Genomic DNA, 24,117 nt, shown 5'->3' with positions numbered 1-24,117 from the left:
TCTGTGCAGCACATAGGCCAGAGGTAGATTGGTCACACAGACCATAGTGGTAGGGTGGCCATGTGCTGCGAAGGGCCATCAGAATCTTTATTTATCCTGGATAAATACGTTGAGCTACTAAGCTCTTTCTCACAGTTTAACACGTAGTAGGCTTTCGTGACAAAATATTATCCGTAATAGAGGGTTGTTTTGGGTTAGATCGCGTAAATATAAATATGTCGTTGAACCTACCACCACCCGACAGCCAATTAGTAAGGTTTGTCATGTAAACAAAACGTGACAATTAAGTTACGAGTACAGCACACCGGTCGTGTGTTGGAGAGTAAACCCACAACATTTAGCAATCCGGGTACGACGTTTCGCCAGTAATTACAACAACCAGCATCACCAGGCGACAGCCAGATATGTTGAGACCACGCCCCCTTTCTCTCAAGCCACGCCCACCCCCTCAAGACGCGGCGCGTCGAGGCGCGCATGCGCACTGCCTTGGCCTCACTCCCCTCCCTCCCCTCCCTCCCCACCCCTCCCTCCCTCCCCTCCCTCTGAATTCGACCCCGCGGTACACGTGGGGAGGGGGGGGTGCCCGCGTCAAGTACTGGCCTCTCTCCAACAGTGGACCCCACCTCCCCACTGCCTTTTTTTAGTAGCAAGCACACACCCATCCGCTCCTTATATGGTATGAACCACGCCCACTTAAATCGGGACCGCGCCCTCTCTAGTTGAGACGACGCCTACTTACACTCGCAGCCACGCCCTCCGCCCGCTGCCGAACGTTCAGCGTGTGACCACGCCCACACGAATTTCAAGCCACGCCTACCAAAACCTGAAGCCACTCCTCCCGTCCGAAGACGCAGGCCGCAAGGCCCCCCGCGCATGCGCACTGCTGCCTCCTCGTCGTCGCCCGGAGTTGGAGTGGCACATGTGAGTGGCGGTGCGTCCCAGGCCCCGAGCTTTTGGGGGAACTCGAGCGGTCTCCCCTCGCCCGCTGGCGGGGTCCCGGGCCGGGCGAGGGGACCCCGCTCGGTGTGCCCGACGAGGCGAGGGAACCCGCGCGGATGGGAGATACGCGAGAGTTTTAGCGTCGGGACAGGCTTCCACCCCACCCACCATACACGTCCATTGCGGCCTAGCGCAGGCTCTGAGCTTGGTGTGAATTGCGGCTTAAATGATTAATCGAATCTAAGTTACAAATTTTACGCCGGTAATTTACAAAAAGAGTGTTAGGTTGTCGTGGCGGTTAAAGTGTTCGGTAAGGAGGCCTCGCCGCTGTGGGCGATGCCGCTAAACGGCGCTTATTGTGCATAAATTGTGGGTTTTTGTTGAAGTCCTAAACGCGTGTGCTGCGGGCCTGTGTTTGAATTTGTTAAGGTAACATGCAATTGACGTGATGTATAATTTGTTGTCTGATTAATAGTGCGTAGATATTGTTTTACGAGAGGGGCACCGTGATGTGGGCGCTTGAGCGCCTGGGCTCGAACTAGGCCTCAAAGTTTAAACAATTAAAAAATTAAATTTAGCGGCCCACGCGGTGATACTAACTTTACAATGGGCCTCCTGTCGATTAAACTAACCATAAATACACGTGTTCGACGTGATAAAGTAGTACATTAACAGCATTGGTGAAGTAAGACGATTTGTGACCGCATGCCTGACCATGCTTCGTGGGAGAGGCCCGAGCGCAATTGAATATCTAGTTTAAAAAAAATGTATATACAGCTTATAAAGATGTAACCACGGCAGTTGTAATATATGCGAGTTTTGGTGTGTGTGCCACTGCTAGCTTTATTAAATGATTGCCAAAAATAAAAAAATGCTGACTTGCCCTATTGGCTCGTCTCAACCATGCGTTTGAAGAGCGTTTAAATCGTAATAGTCTATAAACCACAATTGTGATTTATAATTGTGCACGAGTAATAGTTAAGCGAGCTGGAGTTATGTTGTATGGTGGTACTACTACGATTCAATGCGTATAATATTAACATTCATTTTTGGCGAATTTGGCCTGAATGCTTAACCGGTCCACTTAATTGCAAGACATACATTGGAATGAAAACGATCATTTATTATTTCAACACTGCAATTTATACTATTTGTAGATTACAATCGTTTAATACAGTGCGTGTGTGCATTTTGCTGCTAAGGCTATTTGCAAAAAAAAGATCCCCCATATAGCCTTAACAGACTGTAGGGGCAAGTGCTGTTAGCGAGCACCTATGAAGGCCGGAACGGTACACGAGGGGGTGGGTGGCCAGCACCACGCCCGACCACCTTTGTCTCCCCAGTGTCAATGTTTACACACCGCACCAGGTACTCATTTGATGCTGAGTCGACCTAGGGGAGGCCCGGGACCGGTTCAGATAATCGTCACTGGTGTTGGCCGTGAGCGGGAATCGAACCCGGGTCGCCAGGTTCATAGCGCAGCGTAGCGCTAACCGCTCAAGACAGATTACATTATAGAACTCCAGGGGCGGAGCCAGGATTTTCAGCCCGGGGTGACATTAAACAAATTTTAATTTCAAGAATGATTAGAGCGTCAAGGCTATTTGCATCAACATGCACACCAACACCAGTGACTTCTCTGAACCGGTCTCGGGCCTCACCTCGGTCGACTCGGCCTCAAATGAGCTTTGAGTGCGGTGTGTAAACATCACCACTAGGGAGACAAAGGCGGCCGGGCGTGGTGCTGGCAACCCACCCCCTCGTGTGTCGTGCCGGCCTTCATAGGTCCTCGGAGACAGCACTTGCCACAACAGTCTGTTAAGGCTGTACGGGGTATTTGCCTTTGCTAAGGCCATTAAACAATGCGTGTTTATATTTAACATAAAATATGGATTTTCCGGCCACGTGGTTTGATATCGTAACCACCAGATCCTTGATATACTCGTGGCTTAAAGATGGCATCTAATAATCGGAATAATTGCAGCAGTCTGCTTAATATCGTTAGTGGGTAGTGTGGCTGAAGCTGATCTATTATACCAACTAAGTGCCTATTTAACATACTCTATTTGTAATTGGCGAATTTCTCGCCTCCAACACCACCCGTTGCAGTCTTGAGCAAGTCTTGGTGTAGGGGTTAAGTGGGGGTGGTGAACATTCGTGAATGCATCGTCAAAGCTTAACAGCCACTAAGACTGTTTAAAACTCTTTAAAACGCTGGGATTAAGGGCTATGTACCGGATTTCACGTTGTACCTACATCTACGCTGGTCCAATGTCTTAGTGAATATTCATTTACCGGCACGCTGAAGTTAGGTCAAATAACCCCGACAGTCCGTAAATGCGATGCACTCGTACTCTTAATAGTCGCCCATTGCCAGCATGTAACCACCAGTGATGTCCTTTGTATTCGTTTAAATAATTGCAGCATTTGACACGCTCAATAATTATATATTGCTAGCAGATTTCGGCAGTCATTAAGAACACTGCCTCTTTCAATTATCTTCAGTTTGCCGAGTAATTTTGTAAATTGGGAAAAAAAAAGTTCTCGCCACCATTTCACAAGAAAAAAAACAATCGATCGAGGATAATTTTCTGACTAATTATCCTGCTACCTTGCGAAAGTCAATTTAAACACGTGCGTGCAATGTGTGAAATTGTAATGTTTTATTGGCAGGCGCGCTTTAATGTTTTCTTTTTATCAGCGCCCTTTTTTAATAGTTAAAAAGTTTCTGGTGGTGGGGTATCGTGGAATAGTTGGGTGGTGTCAGGCGAGGCGGGGCCTCTGCTGCCTCTCATGTTTAAAATAACACGTTTAAAAAATATATTTTATATTTATTTTTATGCGGTGAATCACCCCTTGCTCAGGTCAGACGCAAGATTGCAGAGAGGCTGGTGATGCATTTCCCATTTGAATTAAATTGCCCTTCTCCCCCCCGCCCCCCCTCTTCATCCAAATCCAATGGCAGCTCTAAAACCCAGAGTTAACTTGGGAGTTTTACGCAAGGGGTGGAGAGAGAGCGCTGGAGTGGTTAGTGTGCCTCGCTATAAACCTGGCCAGCTCTGCACTCAAGTTTGATTCCCTGCCGTGGCTGCTAACATGGGCAATAATAATAATTACGTTTATACAGGTCACAGCAGCAGCAGACACTCGGTATAAATATTGTTATATTAGAATCCATTTACTAAATTAACTAAGTGTAATAAGCGATCATGTCACCTGTTAGGGGGACGAAGAAAAACAACAACTTAAACTTGGTTTGAGCCAAACATCCCAATGTAGATTTAATTCAATTGAGATTGTGAATTGCAATATCATCCCCGACTGTTAAAACTTGCCCCCACCTTCCTGAATGAGTCATGAGACTCGGTGATATTTGCTTAAGTCGACGAGCATAATAAACCAAAACTAAACATGTTTTGTATTTTACGAGCTAAGGCCCACTAAGCTATATTCTTTTTCTCATAAGCAACCTGGCCACGAATGATAGCTCAATTACGTGGCTTATGTGGAAATGTATTGCAGCCAAATGCTCTCAACACATGTTGATTCGAAATGTGAAAGGAACCGCACGAGACTGAGAAAAATCCACGTGACCATGCAAACTCCAAATATATAGGCGTCAGGGTCAGGATTGAACCCCCGGACCTCCTGTATACCTGGCGAGAGAGTTAACATCTTGCCACTGGGGCCACCCCATTAATAACGAGATCCAGTCCTGCGTTTACCACTCCCCACTTTACAAGCCCGCCATGGTGTTGAGGTGCGGTTGAAGGCCGTAACCGAGATGGCGTGGGGCTGCCCTCATCCAGCAGTGGGCTTAGAATGGTCCAGTGGTGTGTCGCACTGCGTTCTGAATCGACGTCCCGGGGTGTGCGGGTCGGTGAAGGGTGGGCAGCATTGACGCGGGGAGCATAGAAGTGCAGTAAAACAACAGACATTTCATTGCCCTCTGCTGACCACAAGGTAGCACAGTCCGCCTAAGACAACTTTGGCGTGTGCATGGTGGTAAAATCGGCAAAGTCATAGGTGTGGCCCTTATTGCTTTGCCACTAATCCCTTCCTTGTCATCGAATTTCCAATCACAAGCAGGGGATAAATGACTCCGTGTTTAAACGAGTAAATAGGATTCATCCTCAACACATCCTAGCCGCATTGAAACAATAATTCGCAGACATTTGTCAGTTCACCAGCTCAACTGAGGCTCCGTCCCCTCCACCCGCATTCGGACATGGCAGTGGTTCAACCACGTTTTTGTCGTTCTGGTCAGCGTTGGCATGCGTGCGTTTATTAAGAATTAAAAAAATATATATAAGGATTAAGGACTTCTAAATTTGGTGATGGTGAATTGTGACTGGGTCTTGGGTGGTTGTGTGGGGTAATTCGTTCTTTGTTCAATTAGTTCTGTATTTAGATATTGCCATAACTGTGCCTCCCTGCCCCTACTTTTACCATCCCGCACCTACCAGCGTGGTGAAGTATTATCAAATAAACCCCCTACAAACCCGCATGGCTTATGGAAGTCCCTCTTCCGATAGGTTATTGATAGAACTGACTCAATGGGGACATGTTGGCTCAGCTCTTGACAGAAACAAGTCGACAGATTGTTAACGGCAATCAAACTACGCGATCACCGTTTTTAATTTTATGAAATGGTAATCCAGATTTTGCCATAACTGACCCAAAGCCCATGCGCACGTGTTTAATACATATATGTACGTGTGTATGTATGGGTAACATATATGTTTGCAAACATACACTACGACAAATTAACTATCTGGGGTGAAGTAAAATTAGCACCACTTTGTGGGGACGCAGTAGTGGAGGGAGCTGGGGGTTTTATGTGTGCTGTATGAAATAGGGATAGGTAGTGTGTGTGTGCTGTATGAACTAGGGGGAGGTAGTGTGTGTGTGCTGTATGAACTAGGAGTAGGCAGTGTGTGCTGTATGAACTAGGGGTAGGCAGTGTGTGTGTGTGTGCTGTATGGACTAGGGATAGGAAGTGTGTGTGTGTGCTGTATGAGCAAGGGGTAGGCAGTGTGTGTGTGCTGTATGAACAAGGGGTAGGTAGTGTGTGTGTGTGTGCTGTATGAACAAGGGGTAGGTTGTGTGTGTGTGTGTGCTGTATGAACTAGGGGTAGGTAGTGTGTGTGCTGTATGAACAAGGGATAGGTAGTGTGTGTGTGTGCTGTATGAACTAGGGGTATGTAGTGTGTGTGCTGTATGAACTAGGGGTAGGTAGTGTGTGTGTGCTGTATGAACTAGGGGTATGTAGTGTGTGTGTGTGCGCTGTATGAACTAGGGGTAGGTAGTGTGTGTGTGTGCTGTATGAACTAGGGGTAGGAAGTGTGTGTGTGTGCTGTATGAACTAGGGGTAGGAAGTGTGTGTGTGTGCTGTATGAACTAGGGGTAGGAAGTGTGTGTGTGTGTGCTGTATGAACTAGGGGTAGGAAGTGTGTGTGTGCTGTATGAACTAGGGGTAGGAAGTGTGTGTGTGCTGTATGAACTAGGGGTAGGTAGTGTGTGCTGTATGGATGATGGAGCGGCTGTACATATACATGTAGGTTCTAGCAACAAGAAGCCTCATTGGCAACACAGCACATGTCTCTCCTGACACGGACCCCGGCCAGACTAGAAGAGGGCAACGCCTTTACCCAACCCCACCCATCCCGGCATCTCCGCCTACCCTGCCGCCGCCGCCGCCGCCACCACCACCACCATGGAGGGTTTTAGATGAATCCAAAAGTCAATGCGTGGCTCAGTCTCCCGTCGAACGCGACGGTGCACTCGGGTTTCTGAGCGGGTGAGAGTGGTCGTGGAAGATTCCACGTTCCCGTGGTGGTGGGGGACCAACGCTCCGTCCGTACATTGTGCATGCTGCATTGTACAATTTGCCAAATTTGAAAACGTGGATGACATTTTCTGAACTTGAATAATATACTTTAAATTGCGATCATCGCCTCCCGCTGCGGAAAATACCTGGGCGCAGTGCCCTCCATGGAGAGAGAGTCCCGAGAGTCGGTGAAGCTTTCCCGGGCAAACGAGAGTAATATATATAAAAAAATAACAGCATGTGCAGCACTTTGTCAACCTACTGCCAGGTTGAGAGCCTTCCGGTACGCCGCGTGGGTGGCGGGCGGCGCAGGTCGAGAGTTTACCTTCACGCCCGTCAGTCCCTGGGGTAACGGGGAATTGTGGCAATTAGCCCTGGGCCCCACGCTTTGTGGGGGCGGCGGGGGGAGGGGGTGGCCCAGCCCAGCGCTTCGAAGTTAATGCCGGTCAGTGCGGGTTGATGGTGGGGAGCATAGACGCGGCAGCATATAAATACAGTGCGACGCTGGCCTGGCCGTTGCCGCACTTTCCCCTCTGTTGACTTGCAGCAGCCTATGCAGGGTGATCACCCCCCACGCAAGCATTGTCCAGGCTCAAATACCTTGCTTGGCTTTTGAGCTTTGGCGAGATCAGGGTGCCTGGTGGGCGATTTGCTCATGAGCTTCCAGGTAACAAAAACAAATATTGGAATGGTTTTGCCAGGCAAGGGGATGCTCATGCAGACACGCCAGCATGCCCGCGTCACTCTTGCAAATGAGACTCATCACCTGGTCTATTGAGCTCGTGCCTGGTTTAAACAAAACAAGCTTGAAGCTATGACGGTGCCCATCCGATGCACGGTGGGTGGTAATGGTAACTGGTGGTAATAACTAACTTGTTAGCCTGGAAAAGCCTCGTTGGTAGGGTTTATTGTGTTTGGGCTGTCGGACCAAGTTCGTTCGTTTTAGCCGTTTTTATTTTTGCCGGGAGGAGCTTCGTCTCTTTCGGACATTTTCTGTGCTGCCTTGCGGGCGTGGGGAGGGGGGCAAGAGAGACCTGGAGACGTATGGGAGGTGAGACCCCCCCCGGGGTGGTGGGGGGGGGGAGGAATGCTGTCGCGTGATAAAGAGCAGAGAAAGCTCGGGAAGGAGCGATGATCGCGGCAGGGCGCGAGTCGTAGTAAAGATTAGGAAACGGAGGAAACGGGAGTTGTCGGAAGCTTGACCGCGCAGGCTTTTTGCAGCCAATAAACCGATTCGGAATTTATGCACGGCATTGGGTTGGGTCACGCAATCATCCGGAGTTGTTAAGAGGTTTAAAGGCACCCTGGAGCGAGGTTTGAACGAGTTACGATTAAAGAACATGTGGGCAGTGAATGAAGATAAGTTGCTGCTACGGGGGGGGGAGGCAACTAAAAGTGAATTTGGAGCGGTGATATAAAAACGTTAATGCCGAACTGCGGTTAGCTCAAGAGGGAGGGGCTGAAGTTGTATAATTGACAAACCGACATGGGGTTTGGGAATTAATGAAATTGTCAGACTAAGAGTGATCGAAGACGTGTTTGGAAAGCCCTCGCGGTGGTAGAAGTTGGGAAGAAGGGCACCCCATGGTGGTGAGACGTTAACTACCTCGCCTGGTATACAAGAGGTCGTGGGTTCGATCCCAACCCTTACGCCTGCTGCTGCTGCTGCTGTATATTTGGAGTTTGCGTGTCTCCCCATGGTCGCGTGGATTTTTCTCCGGGTCCTCCGGTTTTCCCCTCCACGTTTCGATTCAACGTGCATTTAGAGTATTTTGATGCTACAAATGTCCACGCGATAAGCCACTTCGAGCTGTCGTTTGTGGCCAGGTCGCTTCTGAAAAAGAGCTACATAGCTCAGTGAGGCCCTTAACCTGGTAAAATAAAAACACAGCTCTCTAGTTTAAGAGCGAGTCGGGTGGAGCTTGGGAGTAAGAGAGGCGACGTGAAGGTCAGACGGTGACGTAGAAAAAAGTCAGGTCTGGGGTTTAGACCCGCGGATTAGAAGGGAGAGGGGAGTGGTGGGGGAGGGGGAGACAGGAAAGTGACCGTAGTACACCTGGCTTCAAGACGTTTTTTTTGTTGGTCAGATCCGGGAGTAAGAGAGACATTGGGCATGGGAGAACGAAGACCTGGAGAAGAAGATAGAGGGTGCGTGTGTAATGGCTGGTTCTGCTGTTAGGCCAAAAACAAACAAAAAATTACACACGATGCTTGGCAATAAAGGTACAAGACAAGGCTTTGTTAAAGACGAGGTGGCAGGTGGGGCGTGGTGGTGGCGGTGGTGCGGGGGTGTGGTAGGTGGTGCGGGGGTGGGTTGCGAGAGGAGGGCAACATAAGAGCTGATAATGAGCGCAAGACAAACACGGCAACCCGAGGACGGACCACGACGCAGCGTTAAATTGTGGTGCAGTCCCAGCGTCCGCCCGCCCGCTCGCGGGCCTCGCCCCGCGGACGACGACGATGCAGTAAAAATCCTGGCGAGGGTCTCTCGCTCTCGACTGCCGTTCGCTGCCGGTCACCAGCAAGCGCCGCCGCCACTGCTATTAATATTATGGTCACTTCCCCCCCCCCCCTCGCAAACCACGGTGGTGGGTCACACTGGTGTTGTGGGGGAGGCTAGTGTCGTGTTTTGGGGAGCGGTGGTGTAACAGCGCGCTGCGCTACGAACCTGGCGAGCCGAGTTCGATTCCAGCTCGTGGCCAACTCCGGTGACGATTATCTGAACCGGTCCTGGGCCTCTCCTAGGTCGACTCGGCTTCAAATGAGTTGTTGGCGCCGTGTGTTAAAACATCGCCACTGGGGGAGAGGCGGCCGGGCGTGGTGCTGTGGCCACCCACCCCTCGTGTACCGTTTCCGGCCTTCATAGGTGCTCACTAGCAGCACTTGCCCCAACAGTCTGTTAAGGCTATACCGGGGGGACCTTTGTCTTTGGTGGGGGTAGAGAGTAAGGGGGGGGGGGGCTGACGAAACGCGGTGCTGCCAGAGAGGCAGGGCGCACACCACGTGGCGTGGCCGCTGGGCGTGGTAGCGGTGTGTTCGTGGAGGTGGCCGTCTGCGCTTTGCTGCTGCTGCTGCTGGTAGTGGTTGCTGTTTGTGCTGATGATGGTAATGCTGCTACCGCTGTTTCTTATCGGAGTGAGGCTTATTGTGCTGCTGCTGGTGGTGATAATTCTCGTGCTGCTGACGGGCGCTGTTAATCGTGATGGTGCTATTGCTTGATGATGGAACTGCTGCCGCTACTGCTGATGATTCTGCTGCTGATGATAGTTGTGCTGCCGCTTATGGAACTGCTATTTATTGTACTGCTGGTGGTTGATAGTCTTGCTGATGATGATGTTAACGCTGCTGCTTATTGTATTGCTACTTTTTGTGCTGCTAGAGATGGTGGTAATGCTGCTGCTGCTGCGGCTGCAGATGTTGTTGTAAGCGATGCTAACGCTGCTGCTTTTGACTATCTTGGTGATGCTACTGATAGCCTTGGCGGTGATGAAATTGTGCTGCTGTTGGCACTACTGCTTGTGGTGGTGGTGGAGGCTGTGAATGTTGCTACTGCTGGCGGTGCGTTGCTGATGCAGGCGCTGATACTTGCCGCTTGTGTCCTGCGAGCGTTGTTGCTACTGGCGGTGAAGCTGTTGCTGGCGCTGCTGGTTTGTACGGTCGCCACTGCTACTTCTGTTGCTGCCGCTCATGCCGACGCGCTGCCACTGCTCGTGGTGGTGCTGTTGCTAGCACTGCCGCAAGTAACATCGCCGATGCTTCGAATTCGTAGTGGCAGTACATCTGTTGGCTATTGCTGGTGGCATTGTTGCTGCCGATATGTCCGCTCGTGCTACGGCAGAGTGATGCGGGTGTCGAGATGCGTGATGGTGCTGGCCTTCATTGGTGCTGCTGCTCGTTAACAGCACTTGCCCCAACAGTCTGTTAAGGCTATCCGGGGGGTGGCGGGGGGGGGGGGTCTTAGTCTTTGTCTTTGCTTGTTGGTGGTGCTAGGTCGACTCGGCCAGCCTCAAATGAGTAAACTGGTGCGATGTATCGCAAACATCGCCACTCGGGAGACAAAGGCGGCCGGGCGTGGTGATGGCCACCCACCCGCTCGTGTGATGTGCCGGCCTTCGTAGGCGCCACTCGCAAGCAGCACTTGCTCCAAAAGTGTGTTAAGGCTATATAAGGGGGGGGTGGGGGTATTTGTCCGTTTGGTGGTGGTGCTGCTGCTGTGGTTTTAGCGAATGATAATGACGACGATGATAGCGATGGCGACACTGATGGCGGGCGGGTGGCGGCGGGAGGAGGGCGACGAGGATGGCGGCCCTCCCGGGCTCTGCAAGAGTCCCGCAGGCTTGGCCCGGCGCCACCCACGTGGCCCCGAGCCGGTGCCAGCGACGCAGACTCCTACCCCCCCCCCCACCCCGGCACCCCCCACCACTTTTTCGCAGAGTCAATCGGCTGAGCAAGCACAAATACTTTGGAGGGGTTCACGAAGTGGCGAGCGTGAGCGGCGAAGCGACCAAAGGGTGCTGCGAGTCGTCCCCCACCCACACGCCGTGCCAGGCCTCAGGCGTGGCCACATGGCACTTTTGCCCGACCCCCCCCCCTCCCCCCGTCTTTGAGTCACCGTGGGGGTCGGGGCCCGGGGGTTAGATTTCGTCTTGGAGTGGGAGGGGGGCCATGAGCAGGGTTCATCTTGGGGGGGGGTCACAGAGAGTTTGGGGGGGGGGGGCAAGTTGTGGTATTTGCTTTGCTGGGTACAAGAGTAGGTTTAGCTTTGGGTGGGGGGGTCATGGGGTAGATTTACTCTGGGGGGGAGGGGGGGCGGCGTAGGTCTGTGAAGGGTAACGTCGACGATTTGTCGCTGATGTTGTAGCGCCCTCCCGTGTACACCGCCCGGCGCCGGGGCGTCCCGGAGAGCGCCCCGCATCGCGCCTCCTTCGCCTCGGCACGTTTTGAAATGGCGCCAACCCACCCCTCCCCCCCCCCCCCCACAGTGGTAGCTGTCCCTGTGGGCACAAGGTGACTGAAAACTGGCATTCGTCTGTCAGCCGTGGGGGGGTGGGGGGTGGGGGGACAGTCACCGCCGTGTGTGTGTTACGAAGGGTCGGAGTCAATCTCGGGGTAATTCTTTTTTGATTTTCAAGTTTGGCAAATTCGGTGATGTCGCGCCCGGCGCACGATGATGGCCCGATCTTACGGACTGTGTCACGGGATTCCTCGTCTCGGCCGTCTGGAACACTCTTCCGGAGCTTTGTACTTTTAAATCATCTTGATTGAAAGCCCATTTCTTTAAAACTGCCTTTTTGTTGTTTAGTTTTGTTGTCCTTACCCCCCGGACCTCCGATTATCACGGTCGGCTACGTACGGTGCCAAAGATGTTCAACACACAGTACATACACGCAGCGATAATAACCGGGGTGGCCCTTGGGATTTGAACCGCGAGCCCCTGCGGGCCCCCGCTGGGCGCCGTGTCACCCTCCCGGGTACGTGAGACGCCGTGACCCTCGTTACCAATCGGGAGCTCCGTTGAGACTTCAGGAGAGTCGCTCTCTCTCCCTGCCCAGTGGTAGAGCCGGGCTAAATATTTTGGGAGGAGGGGGAGCGTCTTGGTAAAGTTTCAAGACACCCGATACCGCACAAACGATGCGTGATAAACATAAATACAGCCGCTTGTTGCCGCAATTCCCCCCCCCCTGACCCCCCTCCCCGAGGCCAGCCTCGCGGATGACACACTTAACTCATTGAGCCCTTTTCCTTTTTAACTGGGTTACATTAAAAAAAACAGTCCGACTTCGGGCCCTGTCGTAGGCACGCGGAATTGCCACCCGCCGGCAAACGGAACCGGAGCGGGGTTGTCGCGTGAAGACGGTCCGCTGCAGGAATTTCGTAAATCCGCGCCGAGAAGCCCGTTGAGATGAAAGCAAAAAAAAAAATGTACAATGACTCTCGGATCGGGACAAGGGAGCTTTGGCAATTCGCATTTGAATGAGTGAACCAGCTTTTTATCTTCTTTGGGTCTTTCGGTAAAGTCACGTAGATGGGTTCAAAGAAAATTAAAAAAAAACTACGACGTTTCGATGGCAACACAAGCAATGATGACAACCGCTTGTGTTGCGATCGAAACGTCGTATTTATTTTGTTATATTTGTTGTTTCCTTTGAACCTATCTACGTGACTTTACCGAAAGACCCAAGGAATATGAATTCCTGCAGTCACGAAAGCTTCAAGTCAAGATTTAGCCTTCATTTTGTTTGGGCATTTGTCGGGGAGGTGGGGGAATGGGGGGGAACTTGGTGTGAACCAACGTGGCTTACTAGGAAATGGGTAACCATATCACTAACCTATCATTAGGTTATCGTAAGGTTAGCGATAGGGTTAATTGCAATTGAAAGCTAATTTCTTCAGAATAGTTTTTTGCGTGTGTTTTTTTTAGTTCTTCCCCGCACCTCCGATTAGCCAAAGTTGGCTACGTAAGGGTGCTAAAGTAGTTCAACGCTTGCTTGGCAGTAGTAGCCGCAATGATACGTCGCCGGTTCTGATTATTCTTACTGGCGCTTGGCACACGCGCGGCTCGTCTTTGAGCAAATGTCGAGCGTGTCACAAATAGTTGTCTTGTTATTACTACTGTAATAACTTTTTACCCCATGGCACACCGCGGAAGAAGGGGAGAACGGGAAAGGGAGCGGTACGCTGCCGGGACAGAAGCCCCCCAGACAAAGAGGGGCGGGGGGGGGGGGCATGGCTCAGGACGAGCAGCAGGAAGGAGCGGGGAATGATGAGAGGGAGGTGAAAATGAGAGCGGGGGAAGGAGGGAAGGGCACCATGGTGGCTGTGAGACGTTAATTCCCTCGCCCGCTATGCAGGAGGTCATGGGTTCGATCCCGACCCTGATGCCCACTCTATATTTGGATTTTGCCATGTCTCCATTCCTCCCCGTGGCCGCGTGGAATTTTCTCCAAGTCCTCCGGTTTTTCATTCCACATTTTTAGAATCAACGTGCGTTTAGAGTGTTTGGCTGCCGCTATAATTTTCGACATGATGATAATCCACTTAGTTATCATCTGTGGCCAGGTCAGCTTCTGAAAAAGAGCTATGCAGCTCACTGGGGCCTTACCTTGTAAAATACAAACAGTTTATAGCTTTAAAATAGTTTTAGAGAAGGAACTGCTTGCATGGAAGAGGAGCGGCGTCTGTTTTCACGGTGGGCGGCTGCGGGCAGATGGAGTGTGGGGCCACGATGGGCACGGGGAGGCTTGAACCAATTAAGTAAACGGATAATAATTACAACGTTTTTTCCCTCCGGCACAGTTGGGCAACGGCATGGCGGATCATGACATCGACTTCAACACCGGCGACGCCGGCGCCTCGGCCACCTTCCCCCAGCAGTGCTCGGCATTGCGCAAGAACGGATACGTGGTCCTCAAGGGACGCCCCTGCAAGATCGTAGAGATGTCCACCTCCAAGACGGGCAAACACGGCCACGCCAAGGTGAGCGTGGCGGGGGGGGGGAGGCTGTGCCGTCGTCGCCAGTCGCAACGGGGGGGGCGCCGCCACGGTGGCGAGGAGATGTTAACTCCTTCGCCTGGTGTGTACAGGAGGTCGTGGGTTTGATCGCGACCCTGACGCCTGCTGTATATTTGGAGTTTGCGTGTCTCCCTCTCTCTCATCATCATCACGGTGGCTATGAGATGTTAACTACCTCGCCTGGTGTACAGGAGGTCGTGGGTTTGATCGCGACCCTGACGCCTGCTGCATATTTGGAGTTTGCGTGTCTCTCCCTCTCTCTCCCCGTGGTCGCGTGGATTTTTCTCCGGGTCCTTCCTCCGGTTTTCCCCTCCACGTTGAGTATTTGACCGATGTAAATTTTCCACGCGATAAGCCACTTTTGTTGAGCTATCATTTGTGGCCAGGGTCGCTTTTGAAAAAGAGCTATGCATAGCTATGGTGGAGCCTTACCTGTTGAAAAAAATAATATATAGTTTTAATAGTTTAGTTTTTAGACTCGTGTAGTTTTTTTATACCCCGGATCGGTTGAGGGGGGGGGGGGTCCGCGCGGGCGGTGGTCGTACTCGTGTGAATCGCGTACAATTTGTAACGGGCGACGTTGGCCACGTTAACGCCTGCCGCCTTCACCCTTTCTCCCGTTCCGAGACGTTCGGCAAGTTGCAGGGGCGTCCCCCCGCTCACCGCTGAATCTCGGGACGCGGCTCGGCCGTTTATTTTATTTAGAGAGGCCTAGTCGCGCCGTTGTTTTTAAAGCCCAAGGTACGACTGGCGATTTTTAACCTCCCCACGACCCGCCACGGCGTGGCCGGGCGGCCCAGCGCGCCCGCGCGGGGGGACACCGGCCGTCTAACCGCCTCTCGATTCCGCTCTCCCCACACGCGGACGCAGGTCCACATGATCGGCATCGACATCTTCAACGGCAAGAAGTACGAGGACATCTGCCCCTCCACCCACAACATGGACGTGCCCAACATCAAGCGCAACGACTACCAGGCACGCAGCCGTCCCTACTCACCCCCACCCCCCCCCCCCCTCCTGCTCTCCGAACTCTCGTGGAATCTCAACTACGCACGCCTCTCCTCTGCTGCTCTGCCATCGCCTTCCCCCTCGCACTCTCCTCACCTACTCTCCTACGCTCCGCTCTTACTCTCTCCTACTCACCCCGTCACTTCCCCTCCCATCATCTCCCTTCTCCCCTGCTCTTCCATCGGCTCACCTCCTCATCTCCGCCATCCTCCCATTCTCCTCTCTTATACTCCCCTCAGTGCCACCTCTCCCCTCTCCTCCCTCTCCTCTCACCCTCTTGTCCCACTCGGTGATGGTCACTCCTGCCACTCCCTCTCCTCTCACCCCACTCAGTGATGGTCACTCCTGCCACTCCCTCTCCTCTCACCCTCTTGCCCCACTCGGTGATGGTTACTCCTGCCACTCCCTCTCCTCTCACCCTCTTGTCCCACTCGGTGATGCTCACTCCTGCCACTCCCTCTCCTCTTACCCCACTCAGTGACGGTCACTCATGCCACTCCCTCTCCTCTCACCCTCTTGTCCCACTCAGTGATGTTCACTCCTGCCACTGCCTCTCCTCTCACCCTCTTGTCCCACTCAGTGATGGTCACTCCTACCACTGCCTCTCCTCTCACCCTCTTGTCCCACTCAGTGATGGTCACTCCTGCCACTCCCTCTCCTCTCACCCCACTCAGTGATGGTCACTCCTGCCACTCCCTCTTCTCTCACTCTCTTGTCCCACTCGGTGATGGTCACTCCTGCTACTTCCTCTTCTCTCACTCTCTTGTCCCACTCGGTGATGGTCACTCCTGTCACTCCCTCTACTCTCACCCTCTTTTCCCACTCAGTGATGGTCACTCCTGCCACTGCCTCTCCTCTCACCCCACTCAGTGATGGTCACTGCTGCCACTCCCTCTTCTCTCACTCTCTTGTCCCACTCAGTGATGGTCACTCCTGCCACTCCCTCTCCTCTCACACTCTTGTCCCACTCGGTGATGGTCACTCCTGCCACTGCCTCTCCTCTCACCCTCTTCCCCCACTCAGCGATGGTCACTCCTGCCACCGGGGATCTCTAAGTCATCGCCGGCTCCTGTCGTGGCTTTTCTCGGGTTTGCCCGTGTGTAGCGCGGTAAAAAAACTGTGGAGAGACGCTTGGTGGCCAGGCGTGGCTCCGGCAATATCATCACCGCCCTCGTTGCGCCCGTGTTCCTTAATAGGTGCTCGCCGACAGTGCAGTCTGTTAAAGGGGGGCGATCATTGTTGCGGGGAGCGGCAGAGGCCCTGGTTCCATTCCCGCTCGTGGCCAACGCCCGTTCACGATTATGCGAACCTGTCCTCGGCCTTCCCCTCGGTCGACTCCACCTCAAATGGGTACCTGGCGCGGTGTGCAGTAAACATCGCCGCTGGAGAGACAAAGGCGGCCGGGCGCGGCGCTGGGCCACCCCACCACCCCCCTCGTGTGTGCAGTTCGTCCTTCGTGGGCGCTGCTCGTGAACGGAAACTTGCCCCAGAAAGTCTGCTGAGGTTTACATGGGGGGAGGGGGGTGTGACCTTTTGTTGTTGTGTTTGCGTGCGTGCACAGCTGATTGGCATCCAGGACGGATACCTCACCCTTCTCATGGACAATGGCGAGCTGCGCGAGGACCTGAAGCTGCCCGAGGGCGAGCTGGGCAAGGAAATCGAGCAGAAGCACGAGGCCGGGGAGGAGATGCTGGTGAGTTGGAGGGGGGCTCCACGGTCGGTCCGGCAGCCGAGATAGTGCCAGGCTAGGTGCCCTTTCGTTGAGGCCCGTCCCGTCAAGCTGTTGGAAAGCTCTCGACGCCGCCGGTGGAGCTGACGGGGCAAGAACCCCGCCCCCACCGCCCCCGCCAGGCGCTGTGGGTGAACTCGGCGAGGCGACCAGGCCGATGCCACTTCGCCACCACGTGCGCTCTTGACACCGTTTTGCTGCGTTTTAGCCGCCCCCCGGCACGATCTCCGCCTCGTTTGTTGCCAGCGAGAGCACCGGACGGGCGCGCTAGGACTTGACACCCGCCCTGTAGACTTTCTTTCGCGTGACTCGTAGAAATGGCTTGTGGCGGTGGTGTTGCTGCTGTTGTTGTTGCTCTGAAGACGAACGGGAGGTCGATGATCGATCGATGTTCGGTCGCAGCGTTGATGGCATTCGTCGCGACTGCTCACGTGGGGGCTGTTGCCATCTTCCGCTCCGACGGTGCCGCGCACGCCCTGCCGCGTGGCCGCGTGGGAAGCCTCGGTACCGATAGTTACTTTACTTCTAAGTTATTCTTCCGGTTTCGCAACGGAATGGGAAGGAAAAACGGAGAGACGGACACGCGGGGGACATAGAGAGCACGCACACCCACACGGACAGGAGACCTACCCCGGAGACGGACACATCGGACGCCGACGGGACGCACGGACAGACAGACGCCCTGATTTGCAGAGTTGCGGGCAGAGAAACACGCCAACGGACGTCACCCATAGCCTGTCGGGACAGATAATTTTCTAGACGGGTCCCAGCACAATTTACTAAAATCGAGTTATGGAAACGTTAAAAACGGACGTGGAGAGGGGGGCGGGTATACAGAGCGAGGGTACGCGGGGCAGTCTTAATGCGATTGGCAATGTGTGTGGGTAGAGACTCCCTCAACTCCCTCCCCAGGCCCTCGCCACGTTGCCCCCCACCCCCCCCCGCCCCCTAATTTGTACAGCACCCTTAAGATGCGTTCGCGTCGGTGACGTTTCACGCATCCAACTTGGCGACATGAACCATGAACCCCGCCCCAGAGATGTGTCCCCCTTGAACGTCTTGCTGCCACATTAGCTGTTTTCTGCCTGCTCGTCCACCCCCCCCCCCCCCCCCCCGACTTGAGATCTTCGTTGGGAGGGTCGAGGCTCGTTCCCTAGGGGTGACGGGATTTGATGCAGCTACCGGGCTCTTTGGAACGCTTTGGCCCCTTGCTAATGAGACGGTGGGAGCCTTTCAAAGTCCCGTCTTGACAACTCGCCTCCTTAAAATTGGCCGTTATATCCCCTAGCTTTGGCCGTTTACCCTGCAGATTCTGTTGATTTCCTGTCCGAGTCATAAAGTGCTATGCTATATATAAGGGCCATTGCCTGAAACGTCGCCTGTTAAATATATATATATTTTTACCTTTCAAGGGCCTCTGTGTTGTTGACGAACGTGCGTTGAGTTCTCTCCAGCAGCAGAGCGTGCGGGGAAGGGTGTATCGTGTCGGCCTAGGAGGGGGGGCTCTTGGAATTAATCTCGGATCTAGCTCTGTGGTGTCTCATTCCGCGGGTTGCCCTCTAAACACGGCGTGGTCCACCGCCGAGCGTGTCGACGGACATTACCCTCTCGTGGCACGTCACGGGCTGGCGTGATGTTAACTCCCTTGCCTGGTATGCAGGAGGTTGTGGGTTCGACCCCCCCAACCCTTGACGCCTGTTGTATATTTGGCGTTTGCGTATCTCTCTCTGCGTGGACGCGAGTTTTGTCCGGGTCCTCCCGGTCTTTCCCTCCGCATTTAGAATCAACATCATGGGTTTTGAATATCTGGCCGCTATCGGATACTTCAGGGCGGCAGTGTGTGCAGCCCTTTGTATTTTGGAAATCTCCACCGAAGCGGATATCAAAGAGCTACCTCCGAGATCCCTTTAAGTGACCTTTCATGGTATTTTTGTCTGCTGTATAAATGTTCACACGACAAGGCACTTTTCCTTGAGCTTTCATTTGCGATAGCCAGGCGGCTTCTCCAAACAAGAGCCCTACAGCTTGGGTGGTGGACATTACCCTGGTAAAATACAAAGTTTTGGTTTATTATGCTTGTCGACCCATGGAAACCACGCCAAGTCTCATGACTCATTCAGGAGGGTCGGGATACGTTTCAACATTCGGGGGGACCCATGTTGCAATTCACAATCCCAATTGAATCGAATCTACAGGTCATTTCTCAGCATTGGGATGGTTGGCTCGTACCCAGTTTAAATTCTACGTTTTTTTTTTCTCCCTCCCTTCTAACGGGCGACATTATCGCCGATTACACTTTTAGTTAATTTAGTAAATGGTTTCGAGTATAATTGTTTTCATGTCGAGTTGTGTGTTGCTGCTGTTACATGTACAGTGCTTTGAGATCCGATATGAAAAGCCACTGTTTATGAATTGAATTATTATTGTTCATGTTAGCAGTCACGGCAGGGTGTTTTGCTGGCCAGCCTTACCGCGAGGCACACGAACTACTAGCGCCAACTATCTCCACCCCTTGTGTAAAACTCAAAGTTAACTCTGGGTTTAGAGCTGCCATTGGATTTGGGTGAAGAGAAGGACAATTTAATTCAAATGGGAAACGCTTTACCAGCCTCTCTCTAACACCCGCGCCAGCGTACAGACGTGCTCTCTAGCGACGGATCTCTGACTGGACGTGCGTGTGACCCCCCACTCCCCCCCTCTCTTGGTGTCGTCCTCGTGTCTCCAGGTCACAGTGCTGTCCGCCATGAATGAGGAGAGCGCTGTGGGCATCAAGGCGATGGCTAAATAAGGCGGGTTGTGGGTGAGTCGCGCACCCGCCGGGCCCAAGCGCCTCTCTCACCACCGACGATTCGCACAATTCGCACGATCCGAAATCGCAACCTGTGGGCGCCCGACCGGCCGCACGCGACGCACGGCCCGCTAACGAAATCGATTCGTCGCGATGCAAGCGTTGTGAACAAAGCCTCCCCCCGCCCCCCCTCCGCTCTCCTAGCCGCGCTACCGAGGCACGTTCATTCCCTTGCCGTCTACGAAGCGAGACGGTGCGGGAAGCGGATGGTTAACGGACTGGCGTGCGTGTGTGAAGCGGATGGTTAACGGACTGGCGTGCGTGTGTGCGCGGGCTCGTGTCCTTCCCTCTGTCTTTCTTGCCCCCGACCCTGCAGCCTTGCTTATTGGAGGTGTGAATGCTAACAAGAGAAGACAACACAAGTTTATTAAAATAACAGAAACCACTGCGATCGACCGACATTATCGAGGCCCAAACCAAACATTTAGTTTTATTTTCCATATAAAAAGCAACCCCCCCCCCCACACACACACACAACCTGCCGCCTCTCCCCTCCGCACACCTCCTGAAAACGAGAAGACAAATTAGCAGAGGTTTTTTTCTTTTTAGCGAGCGCTCTTGATGCCAAGGGACCCCGTTAGAAGGTGTTCTCGGCCCATTCCAGTCTCGCCCTGTTCCTTCGAACCAACCACCCACGGCGGGGTCAGCGTTGCCGCCGGTCAAGCACTGCTGTGACCGCGCGCCGCCGGCAAAGGGGCAAAGGGGAGCGAGGCGACGCTACCCATCGGTGCGTCCCATCAAGTCCTGCTCCCCCCCCCCCCCTCCTCCTCCTCGTATCTACACGCAGACTCGCCGACCCGCTCGCTCGCTCCACCCACCCAACCCGGCCCTCGCCAACCCCACACGAACCGCAGACGTCCGTGACTCGATCACCCTCGGTTTTCTGATCTCGAGGTGGAGTGCGTGCGCACAGACAGGAGCAAAATGTAATCGTCGACAACAGCATTTTTTGGCCACAACGCCTTAGCACAGCTTTGCCTTTTTACTTGTTTTTTTTTCCTCCCCGTCCCCACCCACCCCCCCCCCCCTTAAAAAAAAAAGCCGAGAAGTAACAAAAAATAAAAATTCTACACAAACGTTTGCTCGGGTCCGTTGCGTGGTCTAAACCTCCCACACCCTCCCCCGAAACCACCGCCTCGCAATCTCAGAATCAAGGGGGGGGGGGGGTGAGGGTTGGTGGGGGTCCCCGTCGCTAGAGCTGCCGACCTCTCGCAAGCGACGACGGTTTAGCGGTGGCGCTAGTCTGGAATGCGGTGGCCGGAACTCGACCAAGACTTGGCGCTCCTCTTGGCTGCTTGCGCTGTCCGCCCCTCCCCCCTTCCACCCACCACCACCACCCCGCCGTCCCAACACTGCCGATCACCCGCCACGACGGATAGGAATAACTTGGCCAAAAAAAAAGCCGTATGGATGTTACTGTTCGGGGGAGGAGGAAGAAGACGACGACGATGGTGGAGGGTGTGTGGGGGGGGGGGGTGGTGGTTGTTGGTGGCCGTCACGTTTCTTGCGTCGTCGAGAACCGAGAGAGAACGGACAGAGTCGGGAGAGGTGCGTGCATCCGTGCGCGCGCTCGTGACAAAAGTGAGATCAAGGAAAAGATTTAACCACGACCGGTAGGAGGAGAGAGGAGCGCCGATTGTAATCGATACAATTCCCCCCCCCCACACCCCCTTACCCCCCTGTGTTGTGGGCGGAGCGAGCGGACCGTGCCGGCGAGGGTAACGATCCCCGCCGGCTCCCCATGACCGTAGTAAGGCGGCCGCACGGCGTGTCTGGCCCGCGTCATACTCCAATGTTGCTGCGCAGTGCTCTGAATAATAAACATTACGGGCCAGCTGGTGTCTACGCGTCGTCTTCCTTCGCTCCGTCTCCCCCCTGCGTCTCCCCCTACGCCGCCACCGCTGCCTTTCCCGGGGGGTGGTGATGGGGGTTGGTGGGGGGGTGGTCGTGCGACGTGGCCGCTCGCCGGGGTCGATCCACGCGGCTCTGGCGCAACGAGCCCCTGTCCCCCCCCCCCCCTCCCCGGTTAGGCGCGTTCCCTCCTTTGTCTGCCACTCCGTGGTTGGGCCTGACCGCGGACAGCCGCTGCCCCCAGGCCCACCGTTATCCCCGACGGGAAATACGCAGGTGGTGGTCTCTACCTCCCGACTTCTGGTGGATGTTGGGCGATCCAAGGTTGGGGCGATTTTTGGAAGAATGTAACTTGGAAAAAAAAAAGGCGGCTTAACACTTCGGGGGCGAAGATTTCGTTCGGCGTACATTACCCGCTGTGACTTGAGTTGCAGTCTCTGTGAGTTGCAGTCTCTGTGGGTTGCATTTAAGCCCTTGGGTTCTGTGAGTTGTGTGTTTAGCCTACAAGTAGATACAGCCCCAGTGCAAGCCTAGGAGACGGGTCTTCTGGTAGTGGCTGCGTCCTATGCAAGTGTTTGGGTCTCTAAGACGGTCTTAGCTCTCTGCAAGTACAGGGGGTCCTGTGCTACGTCTATAGGCCTTGTGTAAATCAATGAGTCCTATTAATATATGGGTCTTGTGTAAAGGTTCCTGTGTGGGTCTATGGGTCCCTATATGAATGAATGGGTTCTCTGCAAGTCTATGGGTCCTGTGCAAGTCTGTGCCTCTAAGAATTGCGCTATGGCAATGTCCGAGGTTCCTACGGTAGGTCTTGTCTACGAGCCCTTTTCATATCTATGGCAGGGGTCCTGCAAACAAAATAACGAGCCTTTTTTATTCCGTAAAAATGTTAGCGACTCGCCAATGAAACGTGAGTGCGAGAGAGGGTCATTTTAAAGAGCCTGCAGTTTTGCCGACCCCGTGGTCTCGCGTTAATGTTTGGTCGCTGGGTCTTGGGTGGCGAGCCACGACTAAAACCCCCCCACTGAGGAGTCGATCGGACCGCAGGCTCCAGTGCCAGCCACACAGGTAAAACTACATTTTTTATTCGTAAGGGCTCGCTGAGCTATGTAGTTATTTTTTTAGAAACGACCTGGTCGCAAATGATCACTCGACGAAGTGGCTTATCACGTGGACGTATATCTCAGCCAAATACTCAAACTCGCGTTGATACTTAATGTGGAGGTAAAAACCGGAGGACACAGAGAAAAATCAACGCGACCACGGTGAGAGAGAGACGTGCAAACTCTAAATATAAAGGGGTCAAGAGTTGGGCATCAAACCCACCTCTTGTCTACCAGGGGAGGTATTTTACATCTCACCGAGGTGGAGGTTCACTCCCCTCGCGAGGGGTTGCCGCTTCTTTTTATAGTTGGGTGATAAAACATCAACAAATCTGGGGCACAGATTTTCACCCCAAGTTCAGTACAGACGACGGCGGCCTTTTGAGATTCCTTTATTCTGCTCACGAGTTGCGCGTGGCGATATTTTCACGTCGTCCACCGGCACACGTCCGATTTCACAACCACGTTTTGCGGGGAAACTCCCAACAACAAATGCCACGCAGTGCGCGAAACGCTCGCGTGTGGAACAGGGAACACTGGTCAAACTGGAATGATGGAGTGGTGAGATGGCACTGGTTTAATTTTGGAATTTGTTTTAAAAAATGAGCCACGTTTTTCCCGGAAAGCCTCTAAAGAGTCTTGTGGCTCATAACTTTCCAGAGTCTTCCACGCGGTTGAAAGCGTGAATGCATTGCCGCTCTCCCGTCTGCGCATAACCGTGAGGTTACGATGATTCTCGGTGACATTTTTGGTTTTAAATTTGTGAGCCTTTTCAACCAAGGCAAATAACATGTGTGACGACATTAAAAGAGAATGTGATGTCATGGGGCCGGGAATAACGTCACTACGAAATTCAATGCGAGAACAAACGCGGGTTGGAAGGACGGCACACAACCTCTGTTTAGGAAATGTTTTCCAAGTGGAAGCAAACCGGAGAGAATCCGGGATGCGTATGAGCACGTTCAGGACTCCACTTGCTGCTGCTGCTACCGCCTCCTCTTGGCCGCAGCCCCTGCAGGTTTACGGACCTCCAAAAATCTTCCTGCGAGCCGCCAACCCCTTGCTTCCACGGCGATGGGTCGCAGGCGTGCGGCCACGCACCTCGGAGGTTCACACCGGGACAACTGCTGGCGGCGGAGGCCGCGAGGGACAAGGTTTTTTTCCCTGCCTCTCGACTTTTTTTTAACGAGTCTTATCGCCGTTGCTGCTGCTGCTGGGACCGTTCGCGTTACATTCCGATGCTCGGAGGCAGCCCCTTCTTCAGAAGAGTCATGAGATAGCTTCCTAAGTCTTCATC

At 53.5% G+C, this 24,117-nt stretch overlaps 2 protein-coding genes across 3 annotated transcripts in view; one reads left to right on the top strand and one right to left on the bottom strand.

Annotated features, from left to right (window-relative positions):
• The first annotated feature begins 780 nt into the window (after positions 1 to 780).
• On the top strand, positions 781 to 21,701 carry EIF5A (eukaryotic translation initiation factor 5A). 2 transcript variants are annotated; one of them, XM_032968097.2, is made up of 6 exons: positions 781 to 921; positions 14,066 to 14,245; positions 15,152 to 15,256; positions 16,851 to 16,982; positions 19,744 to 19,818; positions 20,183 to 21,701. In XM_032968097.2, exons 1-5 carry the CDS (start codon positions 874 to 876, stop codon positions 19,804 to 19,806), a joined length of 528 nt encoding a protein of 175 aa, XP_032823988.1. In that variant the 5' UTR covers positions 781 to 873; the 3' UTR covers positions 19,807 to 19,818; positions 20,183 to 21,701. The 2 variants fall into 2 exon arrangements, with proteins under 2 accessions (XP_032823988.1, XP_032823991.1); XM_032968100.2 differs by having other exon boundaries at positions 908 to 931.
• Positions 20,884 to 24,117, bottom strand: part of INTS11 (integrator complex subunit 11) — a 31,437-nt gene continuing 28,203 nt past the window's right edge. The window contains exon 17 of the mRNA XM_076072912.1: positions 20,884 to 24,117. Within this exon, the coding sequence (XP_075929027.1) occupies positions 24,049 to 24,117 (69 nt within the window). The 3' untranslated portion in view covers positions 20,884 to 24,048.

Source organism: Petromyzon marinus, chromosome 39, assembly GCF_048934315.1.
Source record: "Petromyzon marinus isolate PM22_M1 ecotype Great Lakes invasive population chromosome 39, UKy_Petmar_22M1.pri1.0, whole genome shotgun sequence".
In the NCBI taxonomy this organism is placed as follows: domain Eukaryota; kingdom Metazoa; phylum Chordata; class Hyperoartia; order Petromyzontiformes; family Petromyzontidae; genus Petromyzon; species Petromyzon marinus.
The sequence above is the reverse complement of the archived record's forward strand: the minus strand, read 5'-3'. Positions and strand labels throughout refer to the sequence as shown.